At 37.6% G+C, this 12,343-nt stretch overlaps 1 protein-coding gene across 1 annotated transcript in view; it reads left to right on the top strand.

The window, feature by feature from the left end:
• The window catches only part of spred2b (sprouty related EVH1 domain containing 2b), a 40,148-nt gene that overhangs the window by 9,921 nt on the left and 17,884 nt on the right, over window positions 1-12,343 (top strand). Inside the window, exons 2-3 of the mRNA XM_084092358.1 lie at window positions 10,521-10,698; window positions 10,932-11,100. Coding sequence (XP_083948484.1) covers window positions 10,521-10,698; window positions 10,932-11,100 — 347 coding nt within the window. The remainder of the gene's footprint in view (window positions 1-10,520; window positions 10,699-10,931; window positions 11,101-12,343) is intronic.

The following is a 12,343-nucleotide window of genomic DNA, read 5'->3' as shown; positions in this document are numbered from 1 at the left end:
AAATGACATATTTTCGGTGTACAAGTTGCTTGCAAAAACATTTTTAGTCGTAAAACATGGCTACTTCTGAAAGGCCTCCGATGGAGAAACCAGTGTGGGTCAAGGTTTAGCCTTTGCTAGTAGATGCCAAAACTACACCATCTGCCTTCAGAAAGCATCTTTCTCTATTAACAGCCATCATCGTTCTCTCTCTCTCTTCTCAAACACTCAAACGACCAGGACCAGCTCTCCCGTTCGCACCAGTGATTGATGGTTAAGATGTAGGTGTTTACACAGCGTATAGGCTCCAAGTCAGCTCTCGTGTGCGTTGCGTTGCGTGCGTGTAGGTGTGTTGTTTGATGTAGAGGGGCACAGTAACCAACTGCACTGGTTCATGTTCGGTTGAGCCCACACCCTGTGCATGTGTGGGTGTTGTTGGTCGTAGCTTTAGCTGGAGGTGTAGGCGAGTTGGAGCTTACGCTGCTCGGAGATTATATTCTCTGCACGTTAGACTGCGAGAGAGAGAGAAAGCTGTGCTGTAGGCCGCCGGCTCAAGGCAGAAATGGCTGCTTGTGGATGACTCATACTCCAGCTCTCCGAGTGTTTGTCAAGGAGACTGAATCATACAGTGTGTGAAGAGGAGGCTGGAGCTTTCTGGACGCAGACATGCTCGGTCCCCGTCCTTCTGAGCGCTCGCCCCGCCGATGCCGTGAGCGCCGCCGCTAGATACACAGAGATGACGGAGAGCAGCCGGTAAGCCCGGTCCAGGCAGGTTTTTCCAGGTCGTTCTGTTGTGTCAAGTGCCGTTCTGCTCTGTGTTTGTCTGTCAGTGCCACCGTATCTTTGCAGGTTTAAAACGCAAGGCGCTGCTTTGGCTTGCAAAGGTGGCGGTTGTGGGGTCCATGTGGCGTCCGCACCGTTTCGATCACAATCTGATTCTCAGTGCATCTCGGTTTTTCAGCAACAGTGCAGGGATGCAAATTTGTGGTGAGCTGATCATGGTGTATGAAGATTCGATGTAAACGCCATACTGAAATATGTCTGCGCTGACTGGCCAATAGGAATCGAATAAGCGGCTGTAATAAAACCAAAGGAAGCTCATTCTGTGTAGATGAAATGCAGCATCAGAGTCGCCTTAAGCTTGATCGTTAATGTGGATTGTTAATGGATGTGCATGAGCATGATCAAATTTAAAGTGATGTTTTATTTGATGAACTATATCTTGCGATGTGTAATGAGTTCATTGGTTGGTTTTCTTTATGATGATGCTGTAACGATGTTGTAATTACATATGCCACTTATTAATGTTTTATCCTAAGCTTTCCAATACCCTGAAATATTAAAAATTCATTTCAAATTTCAGTTATAATTGTTTGTGGATCGATGTAGAACAATTTGAAAGAGAATCGTGATGCATTTGCGAATCAATTTCTGTCCCCCACCTCTAGAGTCAGTCACAGGCTGAAGAATGTTTGATATTATGAATCAGATTAGCACAAGAGATTTTGGCTGTTGAATAATAAACCATCAAGCCTTGCGTACATGAATTTTTAACATGGGTAAGGGTAATACACACAGACTTGACTGCCTTATTGTTTTTATATACATAATATCATAAGAGACACCAATGGCTAATTAGTAGTTTCATATATTAATAATAATAATAAACTATTCTTCCACCAAGTAATGTTTTTACTGTATTCTGCGTAGGGTTGGCACATTAATGTAGAATGTGAACTCGATGTTGTCAGTTTATCGACTGTTCGTGTTCGACGATATTAACTGATATTATCTGAGAAATAGAAATGGTTGACACAAGCTCTGTGTTTATGGTGTTCAGTCTTGAAATGCACAGTAGCTAAATGGCAAACATCCAGCAGGCCTTTGTGGCAGCCAAAAGCAAACACACAAATTGTGTAGTTGTATGCACAGTGTTTTTGGATCCCCTTTTGTCTGATTTGTTTGAATTAAACAAATGGTTAAAGGAGTTTAAATTGGTTTAAGGAAAGGAAGAAGTTGTCTGTTTGAGTAATAAGCGTTCTCGGAAGCACAAGCGTTATGGATGGGTAGTTCCCTTCATCAGTCTCTGTTATTTTGGGAATATTTGGGAATAATGTTTCCAGCACCTCACGCGGATACGACCACCCTATATTTGGCCTCAGATTGCGGATTGAATTAATTTGTGGCCATGCTGTCATAATTCCCTGAGTCGTCCATTGTTGATCTCATTGGGACTCTGGGAAGAGGTGGTGACATATCATTTAAAGCCTAGAGAACGTGGACAATTCCGCATTGTACGGAAACCATTGTGCCCTATTGTAACGCCGGTGCCCCTGATTGTAATCAAATAGACTAAACTATGTTGAGACATGATCTGTCTATCCGTTACTCTCTCCTGACTTCACCACAGTTCCTCTGTGGCCTGACGACCTGCACGTACACTAAAATACCCAGCCACAGAAATTCTGCAAGAAGTTTAGTTATTGTTCCTTCTGTAAACTGGAACTTGTAGACCTTTTGTCTTCAAGGAACCCCTGAATGGGTGTTTTTGCCGGCCCTTCGGAAGCCACCTAAAGAATCCCAGTGGCTTTCTATGACCTTTTAATATGGGTAGCTTGGAAATATATTTGTACTTTGTGTTGTTTTGTGTCAAGGTCATTTAGGTTTCTCCTTTTCTCACCTCCATCTCAAGGGGAAATATGTCATTTCTGTGGAACTAGTGTGTCTGACTGGACTGACCATAAAACAAGTGAGTTTGAGGCAAGTCTTCCTGCAATGGAGGATGGGTTCATTGTGTGGGCAACCTGGGGAATCTTGTGAAATCTTTGTGAAGTTAAATGAAATCCATGTAAGACCATTTATTTTGTTAAAGGATCATTTATAATGTTAGTTTACATTAAAATTAAAATTCTGTCATCATTTACTCACCCACATGTTGTTCCAAACCTGTTTGAGTTTCTTTCTTTTACTCTTTTCCATACTATGAAAGCATACAGTGAACAGTGGCTGTCAAGCTCTAAAAAAAAAAAAGACAAAACACACCATGAAAGTATCATAAAATTAATTTTCAGAAGTCATGATATGACAGTTTTGTTTGAGGAACAGAATGAAATTTAAAGGGTTAGTTCTCTCAAAAAAAGAAAGAAAAGAAAATTCTGTCACCATTTACTCACCCTCATGTCATTCCAAATCTATAAGACTTATTATTCAAAACACAAATTAAGATATTTTAAGAGAGAGATTTCTAAAACTCAATGTCAACACAATCAAAATTTGCATGCTTCAAAAAGTTGTAATACATATGAATCAAGCGGTTTAATCCAAGTCTTCTGAGAGACATAGGCTAATCGCTTTACATGATGAACCGATTTAATTTAGGCTTTTATTCACATATAAACATTCACATTGATCAACATAGAGCACAAGAACCAATGAGGGTTGTTCTTGCATGTCACACAAGCATGAAAATAAGTTTGTTCTTATATGCGTCAAGCATGTATGGTTGAGTTTATGTTTACCAGATTTGTCTTTATGAACTTTTTGAAGCATCAAAGATTTGGTTGCATGGACTTTCAATGGAGGGACAGAAATCTCTCAGGTTTCATTAAAAATCTCTTCATTTGTGTTTCGAAGATGAACAAAAGTCTCTTGTGTTTGGAACAACATGAGTGAGAAAATGTTGAAACCTTAAAACCCTTTAAGATATTATTCACTGAACATCTTTGAAAACAGGAAGGTTTGAACCCCCCTAAATAGAGTCTAGCAATGCAAATTATATCAGTGTTGATGAACCAGTATTTATTGAGCCATGCTACCCTGACTGTGAGTTTGCCATGACTGAACTGCACACATCTTCACTTCCAAAAAACTTCTTTTTTTGTTGTTAGTCAATACAAGTCGGGCCCTTGTGTTCATGGGTGAGTGCAGGACAAAAGCGGATGGGGGTTGTTGCTTTTCTTATTTATTTATTTTTGGTTATTTATTTTAAAGTGTCCTTGTTACAGTGTAATTATACATTTAAGTACTGAGTATTAATACATGTACTTACTATAGGGTTAGGATTAGGTTTGGTTTAGGGTTAGTTGCATGTATTTACGCATATGTATTACTGTAACTACATGTAACATGTGGAACAATGACACAAAAATAAAGTGACCATTTTTTTTTTTTGATTCCTTCTATAAGGCCATTACAATTGAATGAGCGTGTGTGGCACGTTTGAAAGGATCTGGAATAGGAAGGATGGTTGTGTTGCGGTTGATGGAGTGTCACCTGTGTGGCGCTCAGAGAGTTGTTTGTTGGCTGGTTACGGCGGGGTGTGACGCTGGCCTGACGCCCACTGGCGCACAGATGGGAGAGAGGCCGAACTGAGACACCTTCCAGCCTGGGACGGCAGCGAGCAGAGGGAGTCGTGGCTTTCGCCGCCTTCGTACATTCTGTTGTGTGTGTGTGTGTGTGTGTGTGTACGCGCACGCTTCACATTATGTCTGTTAAATGCCTGTAATTCTATGACCCTATTTTCCCCCCGAGAAGCCAGATGGTAGATGTCCCAGCATGCTAAAGAGACATGCTAAATATTCTCAGTCATTTACTTGGAAAAGATGACCAGCTAACTATCACTGGTAAAACAACTGCATTGGATGACTGGAGTGAAAATTGCAGAAGCATTTGAGTCATACAGGTTTTTGGGTTTCCAGGGTCATGGAAATTTTGTCGTGACTAAATTTGTGTGGTTTTCGTTCTTGTTTTGTTTTAATGACTAGTTGTTGATCTTAGAAAAAAAGAAGAAAAAAAACAGTCTGATAACACCCTTCATCTGAAATGAAAATGTTGTCATCATTAACTCACCCTCATGTTGTTTCAGACCCAACCCTGGCTCATTGGAAAACGTGTCTGTGGCAACATTTCTGCACAATTACTTCTTTTCTTAATGTATATTACATTACTTCGTTTTGAGGTCATATTGTGGAACAGCGCAAAAAGAAGTCTTTATTAATTGGCAATCTGCCCCTATAATCATAATTTTTGTGAAATGGATTAAGCGTTGCTGTAGGGGTGTGCGATCTGATGATTTTATATCGGGATCGATCTTAAAGACATCCACGATCTACTTTTCAAGTGATTCGTAGAGATTGTGATCTTTTATGTCCTCGTAATAATGTTAAACTACAGCAATGACTGCCGACTAGACGGCTGTGTTTTGGAGTTTTGCTGAGAAGCCTTGGTTGAATAAAAGTGTAAAAGTGCTGTTAGCTTATTTCTTTTGTGGAACACAAAAGGTGAAGCGTTGAATCATCACACTAATCTTTTCTATTCAAGAAAGATCGAACACACTCCAAGCTTCACGTGAGGAGCAGACTGGACTTTTTGCTTTAAATTATATTCCTAAATTACTTGGCAAATCCTCCTCTGTAAAAAGGGTCTTAAGGCGAGACACTACAGGTGAATAGGGTAAAATTTTTAACTAGCAGATATCACCATGAAACTTTCCCAGTTGATTACCTACATTAAGATGAGAAAAAAAAATTATTACAAGTTTTCTGTAATTTAATGTTTAAATATGCAAATTAGGCAATATCTCATTAAATATGCGCATATATTTTCTGAGTATTGGATAAAGAAAATTTATTGGAAAAATTATTTTTTCATTGTGTTCACAATCAGAAAAATCCTTATACAGTGATGATGAATTTTCCAGTATACCGTGATTGTGACGTCTTTGTTCGTCTGTATCAAGTAAAGAAAGACTATGTAATGCAAGGAATTCTAAAATATGTTGATGACTTAAAATGCCAAAGATAAAAAAAAAAAAAAGTAAAAAAAAAAAAAGTCTTCTGTTATAAATGTCTAGTGTGCTTGGAAGGACAAAGGAGATAAACAACAGGAAGCAACAATGACGTCACAGAAAGGAAACGGCAGTCTCTAATTTTAATCAGACGTTACATTCAGTGACTAATAAGAGTGTGTTTGAAATGTAAGAGAAGATGTTCCGATTGACAATCAGTTTTTGCATTTGTAATGTATATCTCTCCGCTTTACCCTCTCGTGCCCTCCTGCGCTCACCGGAGAGTAAAGGGGTACGATCTTTCAAACCGTACGAGGGAAAAGCAAGGAAAAAGGAGGGTTTTTTTGTAAATTTCCACATCACAGATGGATAGAATGACTCACTCTCTCACACACACAGACATAAACACTCACACATACTTCAGTGACATTTTCACTCGCCTTTCTGCATTTAACATCCAGGTTTTATCATGCGTCCTCTTTTAGATCCGGCGTGAGAGAGCTTATCGGTAATATTAGCATTGCTTTTAATCAAAGATATCCATCAGTGAACTAATTGACTGACATTGACTACTAGGATCATTTGTCTGGCAGAACAGACATGGTAGTTTCCATTTATGGTTTAATTATTTGTCTGGGTTTTCATTAAATATTGTGCAAAATATGTAATTTGTTCAATTTAATTTGTACATTTCGATACATTTCTAGGTCTCGTTTCGTCGGCAAAATTATAAATTGTCTTTTGCTTAAACAAAAAAAACAAAAAAATTAAGGACCAATATTGTCATTATTTCCATGTCAATTAAGCCCCCTATAAAAAAATAAAATAAAATATAATAATTTTTACATTTAAATGAGATTTTGTGTGTTTTGCATTACAATAATAACGGAGAATGTGCTTATTTGTCATACAAAAGCTTAATATATATATATATATATATATATATATATATATATATATATATATATATATATATATATATATATAGTTAAATTAAAATACAAATATTAGATGGAAAAACTTAAACTTAAGAAACTTAAATGGAGAAATAAACAAATTTAGTACCTTAAATTACTAAAACTAAGAAAATCTAAATAGATTTTTATTTTTAACTAATAAAAATGGCAAAAGCACAGGCCTAACAAACGTACTAAAACTTAAGGTGAACTTAAAATTAAACTGAAAATTAAAAGATAGAGCCGCTAATTCAAAATATTAGTACATACTATAATAGTATATAAATAATAACACTAACATCTAAAAACAAAACACACACACACACACACACACACGCACACACCCCCTTTGGACCCAGTGCCCCAGACACCCAGCGGCACATGAAGGACGTGTGGTTTGAATCGCACCGACAGCTGCAGCTTAGAGAGGAATCACCAGCCCTCCGCTCGTTCAATTATGAAAAACACCTAGTTTTATGAGGAGTTACATTTGATTTGATTTTAATTAGCTGCTGATATTGAATGACTCTGGCATAGAGACAATCCCCTGGCCTGGCTCTCTAAGTGTAAGTACATTAGACGGTGCTGCTCCCACAGGACTTCCTCCCTCATTAATTCTAATCCCACAGACAGCATCATTTCTCTATTTCTTTCCACTAGAGGAGCCACATCTACGTAGTCTCTGTGGATAATAATTACAAATGGATGATCGTAATACCCGCTCATGTGGCCGCTGTGGTCTGCGTGCCACAGCATGTTTGGTAGATCCTGTCGTACTCTCTTTCATTAGACGCAATCTCAGATTGTTCTAGATGCTCTTCAAAGGGACTTCACATCCCAGATTAACATTTTATTGTTCAAAGGTTGTTCTAGTTTCAGTATATTTCATTGAAGCTTAAGTCTTGTGTCAGATGTTTATCCTAAAAGTCATAAAAATTAACGAGTTGGTCTCATGCAGTAATCGTATACCCTATCAAAAATATATAGTTCAAGTGCATTTTGTTAAAGGTACACTATGTAACTTTTTGCCCTCTAGTGATAAAAAACAAAACTGCATGCATTTTGCGGAAGAACATTGTTTTGGTTGTGCTTTGGCTCTGCGTGATTGTGCAGATGAATATTATTATCCTACTGCTCATAAAACAGTCTCTACTAGGCTTAAGAGAGAGAACCAGTTTAGATGGAAAGGATCTCAAGATGTTACAACACTACAAAAAATAATGAAATGACACTTCACAATAGAAAATGCTTTACAATGAACCCTGTTAGAAGACCATTTATCTGTTCAAAAAAATACCTTACTCACCTGTTGTGTAATAAAAACACCATCATCTCTTTTATTATGAGCTCTGTCACGTTCTCTTTTGCCAGCAAATCCTAAAAAGAATCCTAAATAATAGATCACCGAATCAGCATATTAGAATGATTTCTGAAGGATCATGTGACACTGAAGACTGGAGTAATGATGCTGAAAATTCAGCTTTGATCACACGAATATATTACATTTTAAAACATATAATAGAAAATTATTTTAAATCGTAATAATATTTCATGATATTTACTGTATGTTTTACAATATTTTTGATCAAAGCCTTGGTGCTCTATTATGTCAAACTTTTGGCTAATCCTGTGTTTCAAAAACATGGCGAATCACCAATATTATCTGATAAAAATGGTATCATACATTTTGCTGCTTTAGCTGACGTATTTTTCAGGTCCTGCTAAAGCGTTGCCTTTACCAAAAAGCAACTGGCTCTTTTATCTGATAGGCGGGCCTTTACTATATTGAGTGTTGTGGTTTCTCCCAGTCACTTCCTCCTGCTACAGCATCTGTCTGAACACAGTTTGAGACATTGTTGAGATCTCCTGAAATTCTAGAGAAGATTACTAGGGTTTTTTCCTGCGTGAAGACTTCACTTGCTTCATTGAAGACTTCAAGTCTTCATTTGCTCTCAACGTAATCTCACTACTATCTGGTGGGAAACAACTGAGATATTAAATGGTTTCTTTTCTTTCCTCCTGGTTATTTGTGAGTCAGAGGTTTGAGGTCTTCATGTAGATTGTGAGCGTTCACACGTACACAAGGCCGCTTCCTTCCTCTGGCTCAGTCTATTGATTTAGTTGCTCTCTGGTCTTGAGACGTGCCCTCACCTCCTCACCCGTCCGCTCTCCTTCTCTGGTTAATTATTGAACACGCCAGCTCAGGTTACCATATAAGGCTGACTGCTGGCTTTCACAGCATTACAGGGGAAGAACGGTTGGGCTAGTTTGAAAGGATACCTGGCTCGGGCTCCGGACCACTGTGAGTGCAGGTGCCTTTTTGGATGACTTTTTAAATTTGGTTTTAATTTTGCCGCCTTGTCCTCTGGCTGTGTGTAACACTGTGAATATTGTGGATTTCATACTGACAGGCCGCCTTGGTTTGGCCTAAGGTTTTGATGCTTGATTTCCCCATTGCTATGTCTGACATCATTGTGTAAAGCCGCAGATGAATGGAAAACACACAGCTGGATTTAGAGTATTACTGGGGTAGGATACTAGGATATGGCTAAAATAAAATGACATTTTATTTATTGAAATAAAATTTGTTTTATATATCACAATATATCGGCCACCATATCACTATCAGCCGATATATGATAATTTTTAATGTTATCGTTATCGGCCTGATACGAAAATTTGGCCGATATATTGAAGCCGATAAATAATGTATTATTTCCTTCAGCTGAGACGCTTCAGATGCGCACTGATGGTTTTGAATTGCTTGAAATATGATTGAAATCACTTCAAAAAAGGAAAATACAGTAAAGTGCAGATAACACTGTTATATAGGCTACATAAAATTATTACGAGAACATTATAATTGTGTGCTTTGGACATGGCTTTTAATAGTGAGACTTTGGTTTTTATAATCAGGCTCTCAAAATTTATATAAAAATTTGGATTTAGATTTATCGGCCAAAATATCGGTTATTGGCTTTCAGATATAAAGAATTATCGGTATCGGCCAAAATTTTAATATCAGTGCATCCCTAGTTTTAAGGATAAAATCAGTAAATAAATTTATTTATTGAAATTACACTACCATTCAAAAAGATGAAGATTTACACTCCATAAGATTAAAAGAAATTAATAGTTTTATTCAGCAAGGAAGCATTAAATTGTTTAAAAGTGTAAAAACTGTGTAGAATGTTACAAAAGATTTCAGTTTCGAATAATTGCTTTTTAACTTTCTATTCTTCAAAGAATCCTGAGAAATATCAGTTTCCACAAAATTATCTAATAAGTAATGTTATTTTACCGTTACTTACGTTACCATTTATGCTACTGAAATTTAAATCAAAACCAATATTATAAGAGACAAACATAAAAGGCATTAAAATCATCACCAATGTTACATCTGTCTACATACCCTAATAATTTGTTAACAAAAATGCATTCATTACTTCAATGAGCTCATTGTGTCTGCCTTAAATTAATACATTGTTTAAATTAATACATTATTAGTTAACTGTGTGATTTGTATATGTACATTTCTGAAAATGCATAACTTGGACATCTCTGATAACAGATCACTCTAAATTGTAATGTAGACATGCATTTTATGTAAAGCTGCTTTGAAACAATATGTATTGTGAAAAGCGCTATACAAATAAATGTGAATTGAATTGAATTGAATCATGATTTTCACAGTGTAATTTTTTTATATGACATATAAATTCAATTTGTTGCAAATATTAGCTAATCCCTAATTTGAATGATGTCCCATTCATGTGTCTTTCTTTCTCTCTCTTTCTCAGTGACAGTTACATTGTGCGCGTGAAAGCGGTGGTCATGACCCGAGATGACTCGAGTGGGGGATGGCTGGCACAGGAGGGGGGGGGCCTCAGCAGGGTGGGCGTCTGTAAGGTGATGCCCGCTGAGCTGACCGGACACAGCGACTTCCTCATCCATGGCGAGCGCCTCAAAGACAAGCAGGTGTGGCACCAATATATTCATAGTCTTCCTCCCCGGGGGCTTCTGGGAAATCAAGCTGATTTACAACCTGGGGAGTTTTGCATGCTGGGTTCTTTTCCAAGACAAATCTGGTTACAAATCCATTTGTTATGTGATTTGCAAGACTTTTCTCAGACAATGACCTCTAGCAGTGCAGCAGCAGCAGAAGGCTGTGGGCTCAGTCTCAGATATGTCTCACTTGTTTTGGCTGGCAGGTGATTTTGGAATGTTTCGTGAGGAAGGATCTGATCTACACGAAGGCCACGCCCACATTTCACCACTGGAAGGTAGAAAACAAAAAATGCGGCTTGACGTTCCAGAGCCCTGCCGATGCCCGTGCCTTCGACAGAGGTGTGCGGAAAGCCTTGGAGGACATAACGGAGGGTGAGAATATTGAAAGTAGAAAAACACTTGCATGTTTCCAGGCTTAAAAGTGCACTAAAAAAAATTTTCGGCTCCACAAAAAAGTTGCATACGTAAAAAAATGTTAAGTACTATTGGAAATAAAATGCTATGCTCTCACGAATGAGGAAGACTCTAGGCATCTTAGAGGGGTCTCCCCTCATGGTGGCAGCCATGTTGAGATCACATGATCTGCTGACTACTCATTTTATCTTAGTTTCACCCTTATTATTAGACGCTTTTGGTTGTGGTGTTAATCTTGGGTGACAAATACATCAATGAATAGGGTATATCCGCAATTGCATCAATTAAAAAAAGTGTGTGTGTGTGATGCTGCATCCACACCAGTAGCTGTCAGTAGGAAGTCTAAGACCACTGATGTATTAGCTAGAAAAAACAACAAAAAAGCATTGCTTATTCAAAACAACAAAACATGAATATTTATTAAAGTCCCCCTTTAGTCAATAATTGCATCCCTTAAAACTCATCTTTGATTAACGAAATGACATTTCAATGTTTTTCTTTGAAAAATAAAAATAAAATTCATGCCTTAAAATAGCTTGAATATAACTCTACACCCTTACCTCATTAGGGTTCTATGAATATGCAAATGAGCCCCGCCTCCACTCACTCACAGCAGCTCAGAGATCCACTGGTTGACGATCACACGTTGATCTGATTGGTTACGAGGTAGTTTGTGACGTCAGAAACACCAGCGATTTCAAACCGTGTTTTGAGACTGTCTTTGGTTCACTGCAGTTTTAAGGAGAAAATACTCAGCAATGGTGTCGACTGATGAATTTACAATTTATGTTTTGTCTTAAATCATATCAAAAACAACACATAGACATAGTTTTTTATACCTCATAGTTTATATAAACAACATTAAAAGCTTGATTTTCACCACAGGGGGGACTTTAAAAGAAACAGAAGTTTAAACCACTTTTACTATTTCAGAAGCATATTGTGGTTTTTTTTTTTTTTTAGAACAACAGAAACAAATACTTAAGCATATTCTTAAATGTGCTGCAAGACTTTGACTTAACTACAACCATCTTTGTTAAAGAAAAATAGGTTAAACGCGTCAGTGATACGCTCTAGGACTTCTGGCTGGAGTTGTGTTTCATCCATCAATCAATCTTTCACTGTCGTCTCGTCAGTTTCTTTCTCTCTCCAACCTCAAACACCACCATTAACCGACAGGATATGTGAAGGTCTGTCGGCT

This window comes from Abramis brama (assembly GCF_963993115.1).
Source record: "Abramis brama genome assembly, chromosome: 19".
Lineage (NCBI taxonomy): Eukaryota > Metazoa > Chordata > Actinopteri > Cypriniformes > Leuciscidae > Abramis > Abramis brama.
The sequence above is the reverse complement of the archived record's forward strand: the minus strand, read 5'-3'. Positions and strand labels throughout refer to the sequence as shown.